Source organism: Cannabis sativa, chromosome 9 (assembly GCF_029168945.1).
Source record: "Cannabis sativa cultivar Pink pepper isolate KNU-18-1 chromosome 9, ASM2916894v1, whole genome shotgun sequence".
Lineage (NCBI taxonomy): Eukaryota > Viridiplantae > Streptophyta > Magnoliopsida > Rosales > Cannabaceae > Cannabis > Cannabis sativa.
The window spans coordinates 50,839,621-50,854,299 of record NC_083609.1 but is presented as its reverse complement, the minus strand read 5'-3'; the positions used below and the strand labels follow the sequence as shown (position 1 = coordinate 50,854,299).

General features: G+C 32.2%; 1 protein-coding gene and 1 non-coding gene across 2 annotated transcripts; one reads left to right on the top strand and one right to left on the bottom strand.

The window, feature by feature from the left end:
* Positions 1-1,978: 1,978 nt before the first annotated feature.
* On the top strand, positions 1,979-2,085 carry LOC115724255 (small nucleolar RNA R71). Its single transcript, XR_004013055.1, has one exon. It is a non-coding gene; the product is annotated as a small nucleolar RNA R71 (small nucleolar RNA).
* A 10,887-nt stretch (positions 2,086-12,972) lies between these two features.
* LOC133031460 (uncharacterized) lies at positions 12,973-13,398 on the bottom strand. Its single transcript, XM_061104962.1, has one exon. It carries the CDS (start codon positions 13,396-13,398, stop codon positions 12,973-12,975), a length of 426 nt encoding a protein of 141 aa, XP_060960945.1.
* Positions 13,399-14,679: the final 1,281 nt, after the last annotated feature.

The window sequence follows — 14,679 nt, the reverse complement described above, 5'->3', positions numbered from 1 at the left end:
TAGGAAACAGTAATACTCTTGACCCGCCAATCTGTCCAACATCTGATCAATAAATGGAAGAGGAAGTCATCTTTTCTGGTGGCCTTGTTGAGCCTTTGGTAACCTATGCAAATTCTCCACCCATTTACAATCCTGGTTGGAATCAACTCATTCTTTTCATACTTAACTACCGTCATTCCTCCTTTCTTTGGCACAACTTGGATTGGACTCACCCACTTTCTATTTGAATTTGGATAAGCCACTTCAGCATCTAACCACTTCAACACTTCCTTTCTCACCACTTCTTTCATGGAGGAATTCAGTCTTCTTTGTGCATCAATGGTTTGTTTGACTTCTTCCTCCATTAAAATTCTATGCATCGCAATTGAGGGGCTGATCCCCTTTGTGTCAAGCAATGTCCACCCAATAGCTTTCATGTGCTTCCTCAAAACCCTCAATAACTTCTCTGTCTCAACCATAGAAAGGGAAGTTGACACAATAACAACTAGTGTCTTATTCTCACCCAAGAACTCATACCTCAAGTGATTAGGAAGGACTTTTAATTCCCATTCTGGTGGCTTCTCAATGGATGATATTGACTTTATCAGAATCACTCCGAGATCTTCATAATATTTTCTATTGAATAGCCCATAAGATTCAAGCTACAAAGCATATTCCATCGCCCCTTTTCTATCTTGATTAACAACATCCTCTCGTACCAAAGTCAAATTAAGAGGGTCTTCAATAGGCTTCCTAGTTGCCACCAACTTTTCCACCACCTCAACCAAAAAGTAGTTGTCACTAGCTTCAGGATAAGTCATAGCCTTCAGTACATTGAACAGAACTTCATCTCCTTGGACTTTCACCTTTAACTCACCCTTTTCACATCAATTAGAGCTTTGCCTATTTCCAAAAAGGGTCTCCCAAGAATAATGGGAACTTTTATATCCTCCTCCATCTCAAGGACTATAAAGTTAGCTAGAAAAATAAACTTGTCCACCTTAACAAGGACATCTTCATTTACCCCTCTAGGATGAGCCAAAGAATGGTCAGCTAGTTGCAATGTCAGAGTTGTTGGCTTGGCTTCTCTAAGTTACAATCTTTTAAATACTTAAAAAGGCATCAAGTTGATACTAGCCCTCAAATCAGACAACGCATTGATACCCCCTATTCTTCTAATAGTGCATGGTATGGTAAAACTCTCAGGATCTTTCAATTTAGGAGAGAGCTTCTTTTGTAAAATTGCACTGCACTCCTCTGTCAATCCCATGGTGTCAAAGTTTTCCATCTTTCTTTTCTTTAACGGAATGTCTTTCATGAATTTCCCATAACAAGGCATTTGCTCCAAGGCCTCCGCTAATAGAATATTGATGTGTAGCTTTTTAAACACTTCTATAAACTTAATGAACTACTTATCCATGTTGCTTTTGCAAAGCCTTTGAGGATAAGGGATCTTGACATGATGCTCAATGTTGACTTGAGGAGAGGCTTCATGTGTTTGTAGACCTTCAGTAGTCTTCTTTTCCTTTTATATCAGTGCTTGTGCCTGTTGATCCTGACCTTCTTCTCCATCTGATTTTTGTTGACTTGACCCGACATAGTTCTTTCTAGTCCTCAAAGTATTCGCCTTGCTGTTTTTTTTTTTCTTGATTCACTTTTGTATTACTAGGAAAGTTACCTTGTGTTTTATTAGCCATTTAAGTAGCCAACTATCCCACTTGATTCTCCAAGGTTTTACTTATGCTATCATCAACTTGGTTAGTGCTTCTACTTAGATTGTTAGCTTTGTAATGGCATCCATTCCATGCATAACAGCTACTTTCTTAGCTTAGATTCTCTCTGTTAGCCACTGTTGATTATTCATGGCCATCTCATCTAGTAGATCATAAGCCTAATTATTACTTTTCTTCATTAAGGCTCCACTAGAAGCAGCATCAATGAGTGTACGGTTGGTACTGTCAACCCATTATAGAATTTGTGAACATGCATTCACTTCTCTATCCTGTTATGAGGGCACTTTCTGATTAGGTCCCTGAATCTCTCCCAGGCTTCATAAAAAGATTCATTGTCTTGCTAGATAAAGTTATTAATTTTAGATCTCAGTTTGACAGCCTTAGCAGGAGGAAAGAACTTGGAAGAAATTTTAAGGCCAATTCCTCCCAAATGCTGATAGAGTTAGGTGGCAAAGAAACCAACTTACTCTTTGCTCGATCCCTCAAGGAGAATAGGAACAGTCTTAACCGGATTGCATCATCGCTAACCCCATTCATCTTAAATGTTTGGCACAACTCTTTGAGGTTAGCAACTTGCATGTTGGGATCTTTTGATGATAGTCCCCCAAATTGGACTATGGATTAAACCATCTTCAGTATGGCTAGCTTGAATTCAAAGTTATTAGCTTCAATGGCAGGTTGCCTTATACAAGAACGAGCCCCAATAAAGTTGGGTAGCGCATAGTCCCTCAGGTTACGGTCAGGTGGATTGAGACCATTAGCCTGGTCGTCTACGACACCTCCATTATTTACGTCATTAGCCATCTCTACTTCTTGCTCAAACCACAGCTCTCTCCAATCTCTTCCTTCTTCTTTTCTGTCTACAAGTCTTCTCTATTTCAGGATCACCAAGAATCTGGCAGTTGGTCCTTGATGTCGCATAAACAAGTTGTTCTTGAGAAAAGAGAAAAAATTGACACAAATAGAATTAGTGAACATTAAAAAGAAAAACCAAATTAGAACAAAATTTAATTTTTATTAATATTTACTAAACAATGCCCCACGACGGCAATAAAAACATGTTGGTGATTTTTAACATGCAAGTGAACCTATCGATTGCAAGTAATTACTCACAAGTGAGGTCGAACCCATAGGGATTGTAGTTAGATACTAAAAAATTAAACTTTCACTTCTATTTGGCAATAATAAATTTTTAAAGAGCAATTAAAACTAAAAGTAATAAAAGCATAAAATGAGTAAATTAGAATGAAAATTGACAATAATTAGAATTAACATTATTGATTTTAATTGTATCTATCTTTTATGGCATAATATAATTTAATTCCTATTGACCAATTCTATGCAATAGCAGGTTTACTGAAGTAATTTATAGTCGGTTAAGATATATAAATCTCAATTACATGCCAATTTTCTACTCTCGTAATAAATTTAAACATGTAAAAGGCATTAAACACAGAATCCCTATTTGTTATCCAAGCCCCAGAGGTACTGTCGTCCTATATCGAAACTTGTTCCTATTTCACTATAGAATAATCGACACTCACTTCTTAGATTTCATATCAAAATTATAAACATTAAAGTGATGGCCCAAGAAATAAAAAGAATTAAGAATGAATGAAATAAAATACATAAAAAATTGAGGAAGAATCAAATCATATTAAAACCCTAAATAGATGTCAAACAATCTCCATCAATACCCTAATAAATGTTTAGCTACTCTTGTTCATTGTAACAATTTGACACATATCAATTAAGAACATAAGAAGAAAATAGGGAAGAACAAATTGTTAAAAAAATCTATTGAAAAGCCTTATTGGTCACTTTGTTTCTCTGATTTTGTACTCTTTAATTGCCTACCAAAAAGTGTGAAAATTCCCATTTTTTAAATTGTCGAAAAGGATAAAAATATGAAAAATATTTAATTTTTGGAATTCTGGGTGGGTGGGCCATGACACTGGGCTTGTAGTGTCGCATGCCGTGACATTGGGCCTGTAGTGTCGCAGCCCGTGTATTGGTCACGATATTTCCCAAAATTTCTAGCACATTGGCCTCGACACTCAAAGGGAGTGTCACGGCACTCAACGGTGGATTTCAGGCAGTGAGCTCCCTACACATTCACTACCTCAACAATAAGTCCCAGTGTTGAGGTGTGCCCATTTCTTGGTAAAAAACTATCTTCTCTACCAAATTTTGGCCTTTTAATGCCGTGACATAGAATTTTAGTGTTGAGGCACTACGCTATTATTTCCAATATCTTGGCCTTAAGAGCTCGAAATGCACCAAAAGTTTAGCATCGAGATTTTATTTATTTGACCTTTTTTTTCATATTTTCCAAAATTTCCCCATTTTTCTTCAAAACTAAACCTACAAAATAGTAACTACCAAAAGTTTAAAATTGCACAAAACAAGTGTAAAACTATTTAAAAACACTCTAAAAATCATACTAATAAATAAACCTAAAACTTATTTCTGAGTATAGCCTTTTTGCTACAAGACATGCGTTAAATCTCACCATATTACTATATTCATCCCTCTTGGTTTTAAATATTCATTTACAACCGATTGGTTTTATACCTTCTGGTAATATGACAACTTCCCAAACCTTATTATCTTGCATAGACTTATTCTCTTCATTCATGGCATCATTCTACTTTTGAGAGTTAAAACTTCTAATAGCCTAATGAAAGTTGATTACATCATCTTCCAACATTTTAATTTCATCCCCATGTTCTTGAAGAAATACAAAATAGTTATCTGAAATAGCATTTCTTCTCTCTCTCTCTCTCTCTCTCTCTCTCTCTCTCTCTCTCTCTCTCTCTCTCTCTCTCTCTCTCTCTCTCTCTCTCTCTCTCTCTCTCTCTCTCTCTCTCTCTCTCTCTCTCTCTCTCTCTCTCTCATTTCTTGATCAATGACAAGTGTGGAATCCTGAACATTGTTAAAAAAGATAGTAGGAACTGAATTTGAATTCAATTAGAAAATATATTTTTCTAATTAATTAAATATTAAAAAATATAATTAGTTACTTGAAATAACAATCTAGAATATATTTCCTTAAACTAAGTGTTTTCTAAAATTAATTTTAAAATAATTTAATGCAAAGAATTTCATATATTTAATACTAATTATGTTGCTAATTCAATTTTAATTCTGTTAAACTAATATTATTAGCCTAATACAATTATTTAAATAAGGTACATGGGCCTTAACAATTGGGGTAGTTTGTTTGAGGGAGGGTTGGGTTCTATATGTCGAACCCACTACTATGGCCCCCTAACTCTCACACAAGGCCCAAAGGAGAGGAATTTAACCATTAAATAAATAAATGTTATTCATTGAATAAGCCCAATACTAATTGGGCCTAAATAAAACTACCTTATATATGTGATATTTTATTTTAGAAACCTAGTCCATTTAATTAATTAAAATTAAATGGGCTTCTTACATGCATCTAAGCCCAAAAGCAAACATATAGGCTCACACAGGTCAAATGATTTGGATGAACTCTATCATGTTTCTAGGTTTATCACAGATGAAAGAAATTACAAAATTTACCTCTTACAAATTATTTATAAGATCTATTGATAATTGGACTATGATTAAAATCAAATCATTAGATCTGTCAACAAGTTAATCATAGCAATTTAGATCAACTAAATAATAGGTTTCTTTAAAAAAAAATTGAATAAATAAATAAACAAACAAAACAAACATGTAACAGAGATCTGGAAAGTACGTTAAGATATTTCTATTTTAAAATAAAATATTTAAAATATATGTTAACTAGAATTTAAAAAATTTAGGTTGTTAGAAAATATTTGAAAATATTTAAAATCTAAAAAATATCATAAATATCTAAAATTCAAACTAAAATTCAAATATCGAACTAATTTTCAAATTTTTAGTTTATTTAAATAATTTAAATTAATTAAATATCCAATAATATAATATAATATCATATAATATCTTAATTTAAAAATTGATATATCTCTAATATTACATTTGAAATCTTATAATTTAATAAAATAAATTTAACAAAATAAATAATTTCAAAATAAGATATTTTAATTGTTAGGATATTTTAATTGTTAAAAATAAAATAAAATATTCTAAGTTTAAAAATTTTATGGTTACCAAACCCTAAAATTTCTATTCAAACCAAAATTAAAATTTTTCAAAATTTCATGTTATTTGACAAAAATAAAATTTTAATTAAAATACATATCCAATAAGATAAAATTTCAAAACTAACATTTTCTAATCTTATAATTTAATTTAATTAAATATATTTTAAAAAATAAAAAAATTTGAAAATATGACATGGTTAGCAAACTTGAAATTTTAACTGGATTACTTTTAAGTTCTATTAATATTTTAATATCAAAATAAGATCATTTTTAATTTTAATAATAAAATAAGTAATATCTAATCTTACAATTATAATAAATAAAACAAAAAAAAAATCAAAATTAACCATAAGGCTAGCTTGTGTAAAAATCAAAATTTCAAATTCAAAGGCTACTAATATCTAAAACTAATTTTAATTAATTAATAAAATTAATTTTATTCTGATAATTGGATTTTTATTTGAAAATTTGGTAACTACACAAAATTCTTCTAAAATTTGAATTTTGTTTCACTGAAAAATGATTTCTAAATCAAAAAATATCAGAAAACAAAAAAATGAGCACATGCACACCCCTGCGCGCGCGATTGTGGGCTGATGTGCGAGACAGGAGGCTACAAGCAGCCTACTTGAGCGAGGAACCTCGGTCAGCTGGAGGCTTCGAACACAGGATGTCTGGGTAACCTCAGACACGAGGTTGTCTGAACTTGGTCATGACCGAGCAGCTCCCTATCATTTGCGCACGTGCATGGTGCACCCGATTTGGGATATTTTATTCCAAATTCAAAAATCCAAATTGAGGTTTGTAAAAATCTAAATTTATTAAATTTTCATTTACTTTCCAGAAAAAATACTTTCAGAATGAAACTAAAATTATTTATCGTCGTAAAATTGCAAATTCCATACAATCATCAAATATGCACATAAACCAACATGAACACATCCAAATCAACAAAATCATTGTTTTTAATCCATACTTCATGAAAGTAAATCATTACCATGGCTCTGAGTCTAGTTGTTGAGGATTGTTTTACTAGAATCTAGATTTACTACCATGTATGTTGTTTCACATCCTAAATATGAATTTCTAAAACAATAAAATTTAAACACATATTAAGTTCAAGAAACCTTACATTGATTGCAGTGGAATTAAATGACTCATTCCACCCAGATCTCTAACTCTTCTTCCTTTCTATCACGGAGTATTATCAAGATCTGAGCCCCATTCTCCTTCAGGTGTTGGATTCTTCACAGTCTTACACACTATAATTAAATACTAACTTGCTATGTGTGGGCATGTACTCTATCACTATAAAGGATGAAAATTTGAAGAGAAAGATAGAGAGAAGGATTCGAAATAGAGAAAGAGAGAGAATGCTCAAATTTGACTAATGGCTTAAGTTGCATCAATTGTCAGTTTTGAGTCTATTACTATCTATTTATAGGAATCCTTCTAGGTTTAGGTTTGAATTATTCGACATTAAAAAATTCATAGATAAATGGTAAAAAGACCTTAAGTTACCGGCCATTAGGAAGTGGGCCCACCATTTACAGTTTTGCTATTTTTCTCAACTATTTATCCTTATTTCTTTCACAAATATCATATTTTCCAATTCAACCCGATAAATGTCAACATTATTTATTTAATAATTAAAATTAACTATCGAATGATATTTCCATTTAATATATTTATTAATTAGACTTAATAAAGTCTCTTAATTAACAAATAAACTCTAAAATCTCTTTTCTTCACAAATAAGCCCTAGCTTAGTAAAATTTCATAAATAAGATATAGTCTAATTTTAAAATTATAATTGATTAATTAAAATCAATTAACTGAGTCTTACAAGTAGTATTATCTCAACTAGTATGGGGACATGGGCCTGTGTAACCGAGCTCCCAATAAGCAGATCTAAAATTTACCAAGTAAATTCCCTAACTTATTAATTCTTCCTTGCACTACTCTAGATTTGGAATTGCTCTCCCAATTATTTAGAACGCTCTATATGTTCCATGATATAGATACGCTATAAAATTTTCATCATTGTTCTAATCACAATAATCAAAGATCCTCTATAAATGATTTACATCGAGTAGGGATAAATTTACCGTTTCGTCCCTCAATGTATTTTATCCTTGAAATACTTAGTTTTCTATAAATGATATTTTAGTAAACTAATACAATTACTGAAATAAGAGCTCTTCCATTTATCTCTATTAAGCCAACCTCGATGGAAATCATCATTTCACTTCTATGTCCAGATAGAAGCTATAGATTCCATATCTATGATTAGCACTCCCACTCAATTGTACTATCTGTTGGGTTTTGTGCCCTAAATAAAACTTATTTCAATATAATCAGATTTACTTATTAATAAATATCAGAAATAACATTTTATGTTTCATGGTTCACATGATTTATTTCATGATTATATGCATATAATGTACGAATTCTATTTAAGTCCAGAACATATGATTTTGTTAATGATTATAGTGTTGTCAGCACAGTGAAATATAATCTTAATTATATGTTCGAAAGTTTATTCCCTGATTTGTCAGTTCACTGGATTTAGACTGGCATGATATAGTCAGCGATAGGTATTCTTACACCTTGGATAAGTGTTATGTCCTTTACAGGGCATTGGCAAAGTTTACCAGTATCAGATGTGTGGAGTATACATCGGAAGGGACCGATATTGAACTTTGATTAGATATATTAAAATTTACTGTCATATCTATTCAATTCAATATCACATGTTGATCCTAGATCAAATGATCTTAATCCTGATATGGTTAGGTTCGATCTCAAGAGTATTATACATGTTCTTTGATTTATTAGTTAAGCCTACTTTAGGGTCAGGGTGATACGTACATTTTGGGAACATGATAGTATAATTGAATGGGAGCGCTAACATAAATATGGAGTCTATAACTTCTATAGGAATTTAGAAGTGAAACGATGATATCCTTCGAGCTTGGCTAAACAGAGATAAATGGTGGAGATCTCATTTCACTTCGCTGAAATATCATTTATACGGAGCTAAGTGTTTTAAGGATAAAATACATTGAAGGTGTAACGGTAATTTAGTTCCTATTCAATGTAGATCATCTATTAGAGGGTCACTGATCAAATTAGGATTATAACAATGGATAACTAATAGCGTATCTATATCGTGGAACGTATAGAGCGTTCTATATGACTGAGAGTGCAATTCCAAGTTCTAAGTGTGGATTCAATAAGGAATTAATAAGTTAGGGAATTTACTTGGTAAATTCAGTTCGACTTATTGGAAGCTCGGTTGTATAGGCCCATGATCCCCATACTAGTTGAGACCATACTGCTTGTAAGACTTAGTTAATTGATTTTAATTAATCAATTATAATTCTAAAGTTAGACTATGTCTACTTTATGAATTTTCACTAAGCAAGGGCCAAATTGTAAAGAAAAGAGATTCTAGGTTTTATTTGTTAATTAAGAGACTTTATATGTCTAATTAATAAATATATTAAATGACAATATTATTTAATAATTAATTTTTAGTTATTAAATAATTAGAATTGGCATTTAAATGGTTAAATTGGAAAATTGGCATTTTTGAGAAAATGGGATTGAAAAATGACAAAATGGCAAAATTGCTAAGTGAGGCCCTTTATCCACTAACATGGCCAGCCACTTTGTATAGGATTTACCATTTATATTTTTCATTATTTTAATGCCATAAAATTCTAACCTAAACCTAGATGACATTCTATAAATAGAGAGTGATGGCTTCAGGAAACTATGCACATGCATCTTATTCTTTTTCAGAGAAAAACCTGAGCCTCCTAGCCGCACCTTCATCTTCTCTTTTCCTTCTTCAATTTTCGAAATGCCCTAGTGATAGAGTAGTGCCCACACACAGCAAGTGGTACCTCAATCATAGTGTGGAAGATCGTGAAGAATCCAGATTCAACAAAGAAGGACATTCTAGCTCAGATCTTGATAATACTCTGCGACAGAAAGGATACAAGGGGTAGAGATCTGAGTGGAAGGAGACATATTATTCTGCTGCACCCAATGTAAGGTTTCCTAAACTTTATATGTGTTTATTTCATTGTTTTAGAATTCATATTAGGGTGTTAATGAAACATACATGGTAGTAAATCTAGATCCTGGTAACATATTTCCATCACTATCATGTTCCCAAGCTGTACGTGTGACTCGAACATAACTAATAACTCTAAGAACACAAATAACACCCTTGAGATTGAACCTAACCATGTCAGGATTAAGATCTTTTGATCTAAGATCAACCAGTGATATTGACTTAGAAATATACAACGTTAAGATTATATTATCTTTACCAAGTTCAATATCTGTCCCAGTCCAATGTACACTCCATACATCTGATACTAGCATACTTTGCAAATGTTTTGGAAAGAACATAACACTTATCCAATGTGTAAGTAAGCTTTATTGCTGACTATCACATCAGTGTAAATCCAGTGCACTAATGAATCATGGGACATTATCTTTTGAAGCATATAATCATAATTACCTTCTACTGTGTTGACATCAATGCAATTGTGAATAACTATATTTGCTGGATTTAACATAAATTGTATATAAAACTATAAACAAGAAAACTACATGTAAACATAATTGACTTCTAATCTTCTATTAATAATAAATAAGATTGCATTGAAATGGATTTTATTTAGGGCATAAAATCCCAACAAACTATCCCTTTCACTAACATAAAACAAGAAGTGCATTTCAATCAATCCATTGTCTTGATATCCAAATCAAGTGTAGTATATTTGACGAAACCCAAATTACAGGAACTGTAAGCCTATGGTAAGCAACTGCTTTATCCACCATTACTTCCTTTATGTTCATAAAACATTATGAAACATCATTTTTTATATGTATTAGTCCTCTACGGATACTGAATTCTTCACTGCTTATTAAGTGCATCTGAGTATACAGAAGTCATATCTCTAATTCTATCCAAAATTGAATAGAGATAAAAATAGTTAAGAACTTTCTTCACTTTGAATAACTTTTAAGAGCTTTTCGAAACAACTAAGTTATTTAGCTTCACTTGTGGAACTAAATTATTATAGATGGGTTTTTACATCCTTCTAGAATAATTCCTCCACCCCAGAATAACCACCATCTCCAATCTGAAGTACTAAGTTGGTGTAGATAAAAGGATTCTAATATACACCTCTATCATCTAACATATACGTCACTTTCATCATTCTTTCTTGATTATCTCCCTAATGTTCCTTGTTTAATTACATCTTAGATGGCTCTCACTCAATAGTAGGAGTCTGGTTAAATTAATACATAGGAGTACATTTAACCTCTTACCATTGGTGCTTAAGGACCTCTTGTTGTGACATTTTCTCTTAGTCTGAAACAATAAGTTTCATCTAGACTAAGTCATCAACATAGCATTATAGTATTAACATTAATATAAAATATTTGCTTAAGATTAAGTAATCATCAGAGATACCATAAAAAATTTTAGAAGGATTAGGTAATATGCCTAAGTCATTCGAATAGACATTGCAAAAATTTCTTATCTTATCCTTATAATGCTGAAAAGTCATTTCTATCCATATGAATGGTTAGATTTACTTTCTTAGTTTTATTCTAAAGTTCCTATCATGATCATAACATAGTAGGCTATCACTAGTGTCATCCAAATAATGATGGGCTAGAATTTTAAAATTCTCCCACTAAGATAAGGTACTGTGATACTATGTCAAAGAACTTTATTGGTATCAATTTCTATTACTACAGTAACATGTTAATTGGAACACTGGAACATATAGAGGATCAAGAATAAGTTTTCTCAGTTTTTTAGTTCGTTTATTATATTATATCCTTGTCTAATCAAAATATGTGTGCCATAGAGATTCTGTGAGTATTGAGTATAGTCTAGAGTTTAAAGTTAAAATTGTTTGAGCTACACATATCAATAACTGCTTCCACCCTTATGTGTTATAGATATCCCGTGGAGTTACGAATATAGTCTAGAGTTCAAAAGATATAAAAGATCTTTGAACTGCATATATTGTTTCTTAACTTCTTCACCCCTATCAGATCAAAAGATCTTTTATTACACAAAATCTTAATAATTGTTTAAGAATTAACAATTATTCATAAACGTTGAATTTTAATTCTAAGTGTTTATGTGTTATTATCTCTTTGCAAAGATTGATATACCATATATTTTGTATCAATAATAAAACACAAAACACATAAAACATGATAAACATATAAATATAATATGGTATTAGCATACAAGTTAAAGAAAATATGAAGCTCAATTAATTCATAAAAGCAATTAATAATGAAAATCTCTTAAAGAAAAAATTTTATTAATACTCTCAAAATATCATAATGAATTATCTGCAATATATGAAATAGGGATAAAAAAATCCAATACTAATGTTTGAAACTAAATTGTTCATTGATAGAAACAATTAACTCAAAATTTAAAGAAGATAACGAGCTTCATCTTCAACTTGGACAATCTTTACCCTTCTGTCCATCCATCAGACACAACTCGCTAGGATAGCCATCCAAGTTTAAGCAGCTGGAGCTGAAATAAGAAGAAAATAAACATGGTTAGTAGATCCAGAATTAATAACCCAAGGGGATACTAATTCTCTAAAATACATGAGTTTATAACAAAGATAGAATACCTTATTTCTTTGCCAAAAACATAGGACACTGCGGTTTCTAGTGGCCCTTTTCTTTGCAATAGAAGCACTTTCATTTTTTGCTTTGCCTTTCAGTCAGTAGCCTTTTTATTCTTATTAGCTGTGTTAACAGCTTTAAAAGGCTACATGTTGTTCTTCCACTTCTTCTTTTTTTCGGGTTTCGAAGTAGAGGCAATGTTTGCCTCAGGCTTGGTCGTACCATTAGCAGTGCCAGAACTAGGAGATTTGTTTCCTCCTTTATGTGGTCCTCCAATAAAATTCTCAAATGTCTGAAGGTTGTTAATTAACTCATGGAAGTAAAAAAGTCAACTTGATCAAGACATAATTTGATGTGAAGGGTAGAAAAGCTGGAGTCAAACTATTTAAGATCAAACTCACCTAACTTTCCTGAACAATAATAGCTTCATGATTCTTAGCTTTCTAGAAGTAACTTGCCATCTGGAGCAGGTGATCATGCACGTTTCGATGAGGCTTCATCTGTGCATTTATAAAATTCTTCGTCGCCTCAAAACGAGCATGATCTGACGTAATCCTGAACAGTCCAGTTAACTGGTTCATGATTTCTGCAGCCATGAGAGTATTGGCAAACCTTGTCTTCAAGGTGTCGACCATGCTAGACGACATAAAGTACCGAGCTTTCTTGTTAGCATTTTTCCAATGCTCGAGCTTTTCCTTAATTTCCTTGGTCGCATTCTCACCTTGTTGTTCAGGAGCTTCATCAGTTAACACAAACATGGCATTTTCACCGATGAGAGCAATATTGATGTTATCTTTCCATTTGACAATATTAGCTACAAAGAGCTTGTTGTCAGTCAATAGTGACACCATGAGTTTATTCATAGTCATATTGGATACTACTAATATCAATAAATAGAAATCAAGTAAGGTTCAATACAAAATCATACACATTCAGAAATTATTAAGCACTTAGCAAGTAGGAATGATAAGTGAAAATACAAAAACAAACAATCCTAAATAAGTTCCAAGGTTTTCAACAAATTGATACAGTGCTTCATATTAGGCGACAGTCATAGATATCAATCATTGAATAGAGCAGTCAGCTCAACTAAAATGGACACCATTGTAGTAACCTTTTATTCGATCGAAAAGAGAATTTAACGTTGCTTTGTTTTAGTCGCGAGTCAAGGTCATTCCTATTTCATGAGCTTCTACCATTGTTTCATACTTTGTAAGTCCTACTCTTAGCCACCACTATTCGGATGGACGTTACTAAGAATAAAACACTTACAATAATACTTATTATTATACCTGAAATTCGGCTGGAGGACACGTGTCAAGGTAAAGGGAATGTAAATCTGTGTAATATCTTTTTATGAAATAACTCATTAATTACGTAAGTATTAGAGTATATTTGCAACCCGCTGGCTGTGAGGTCTTAGGCGAGGAATGAATGTACGAACCAGCACTTAGTGTATTAACGAGAAACCATATGTCACTGAAAAGTAACACATACTTTAGATTGCAATAAAGCAAACTATGTGTAAAAGTCGGATCGACTCGAACAACAAGAATGTGAGATGACCATCTCGCTACAAGGAAACCTCCTATAGTTTTATCCAACTAACAGGAGCGAGGCTCATAACCCTGGCATGTGAGAAGATTTTTGTATACCCGAGATCGACGTAAGACATATCTTGTCGACTTCGGAGAGAAGAATTGTTCCAGCTTGCCATTGGGATCACTACAATCAAGTTTCTGTTGAGACATCTCCATATTCAACAATCAAAGATGTGTTTAATACACAATATTCTTGACCTAGTAAAAGCGAGAAAATCACAGTTATAGGATTTTCAAAATCATACACCGCATTTACATTTTGCGATACGTAATCAGATCCCACGATTTAGGGATAACGATTGTAATCCTATTTTGGTCAGCTTTATAATTAACTGCCACTATGCAATTATAAATAGTGGAAAACAATCTCAAAAAAGGGGACGAAAAAACTCTTATGAAAGGGGCCCTGAAAATACACTCAGAAATCTGAATAAGATTGACTCGTGGACTATGCAGAATTTTAACTGAAAAACCACGTAAAAGCCCTTGTGTTCATATTTTATTTTTCTATAGCTTTTATTTTTTCTGTGTTGAATTATCATCGTGAGG

What these genes read in the sequence shown, in the direction of transcription:
- LOC133031460 (XM_061104962.1), bottom strand. Translation starts at nt 13,398, where the DNA reads ATGACTATGAATAAACTCATGGTGTCACTATTGACTGACAACAAGCTC.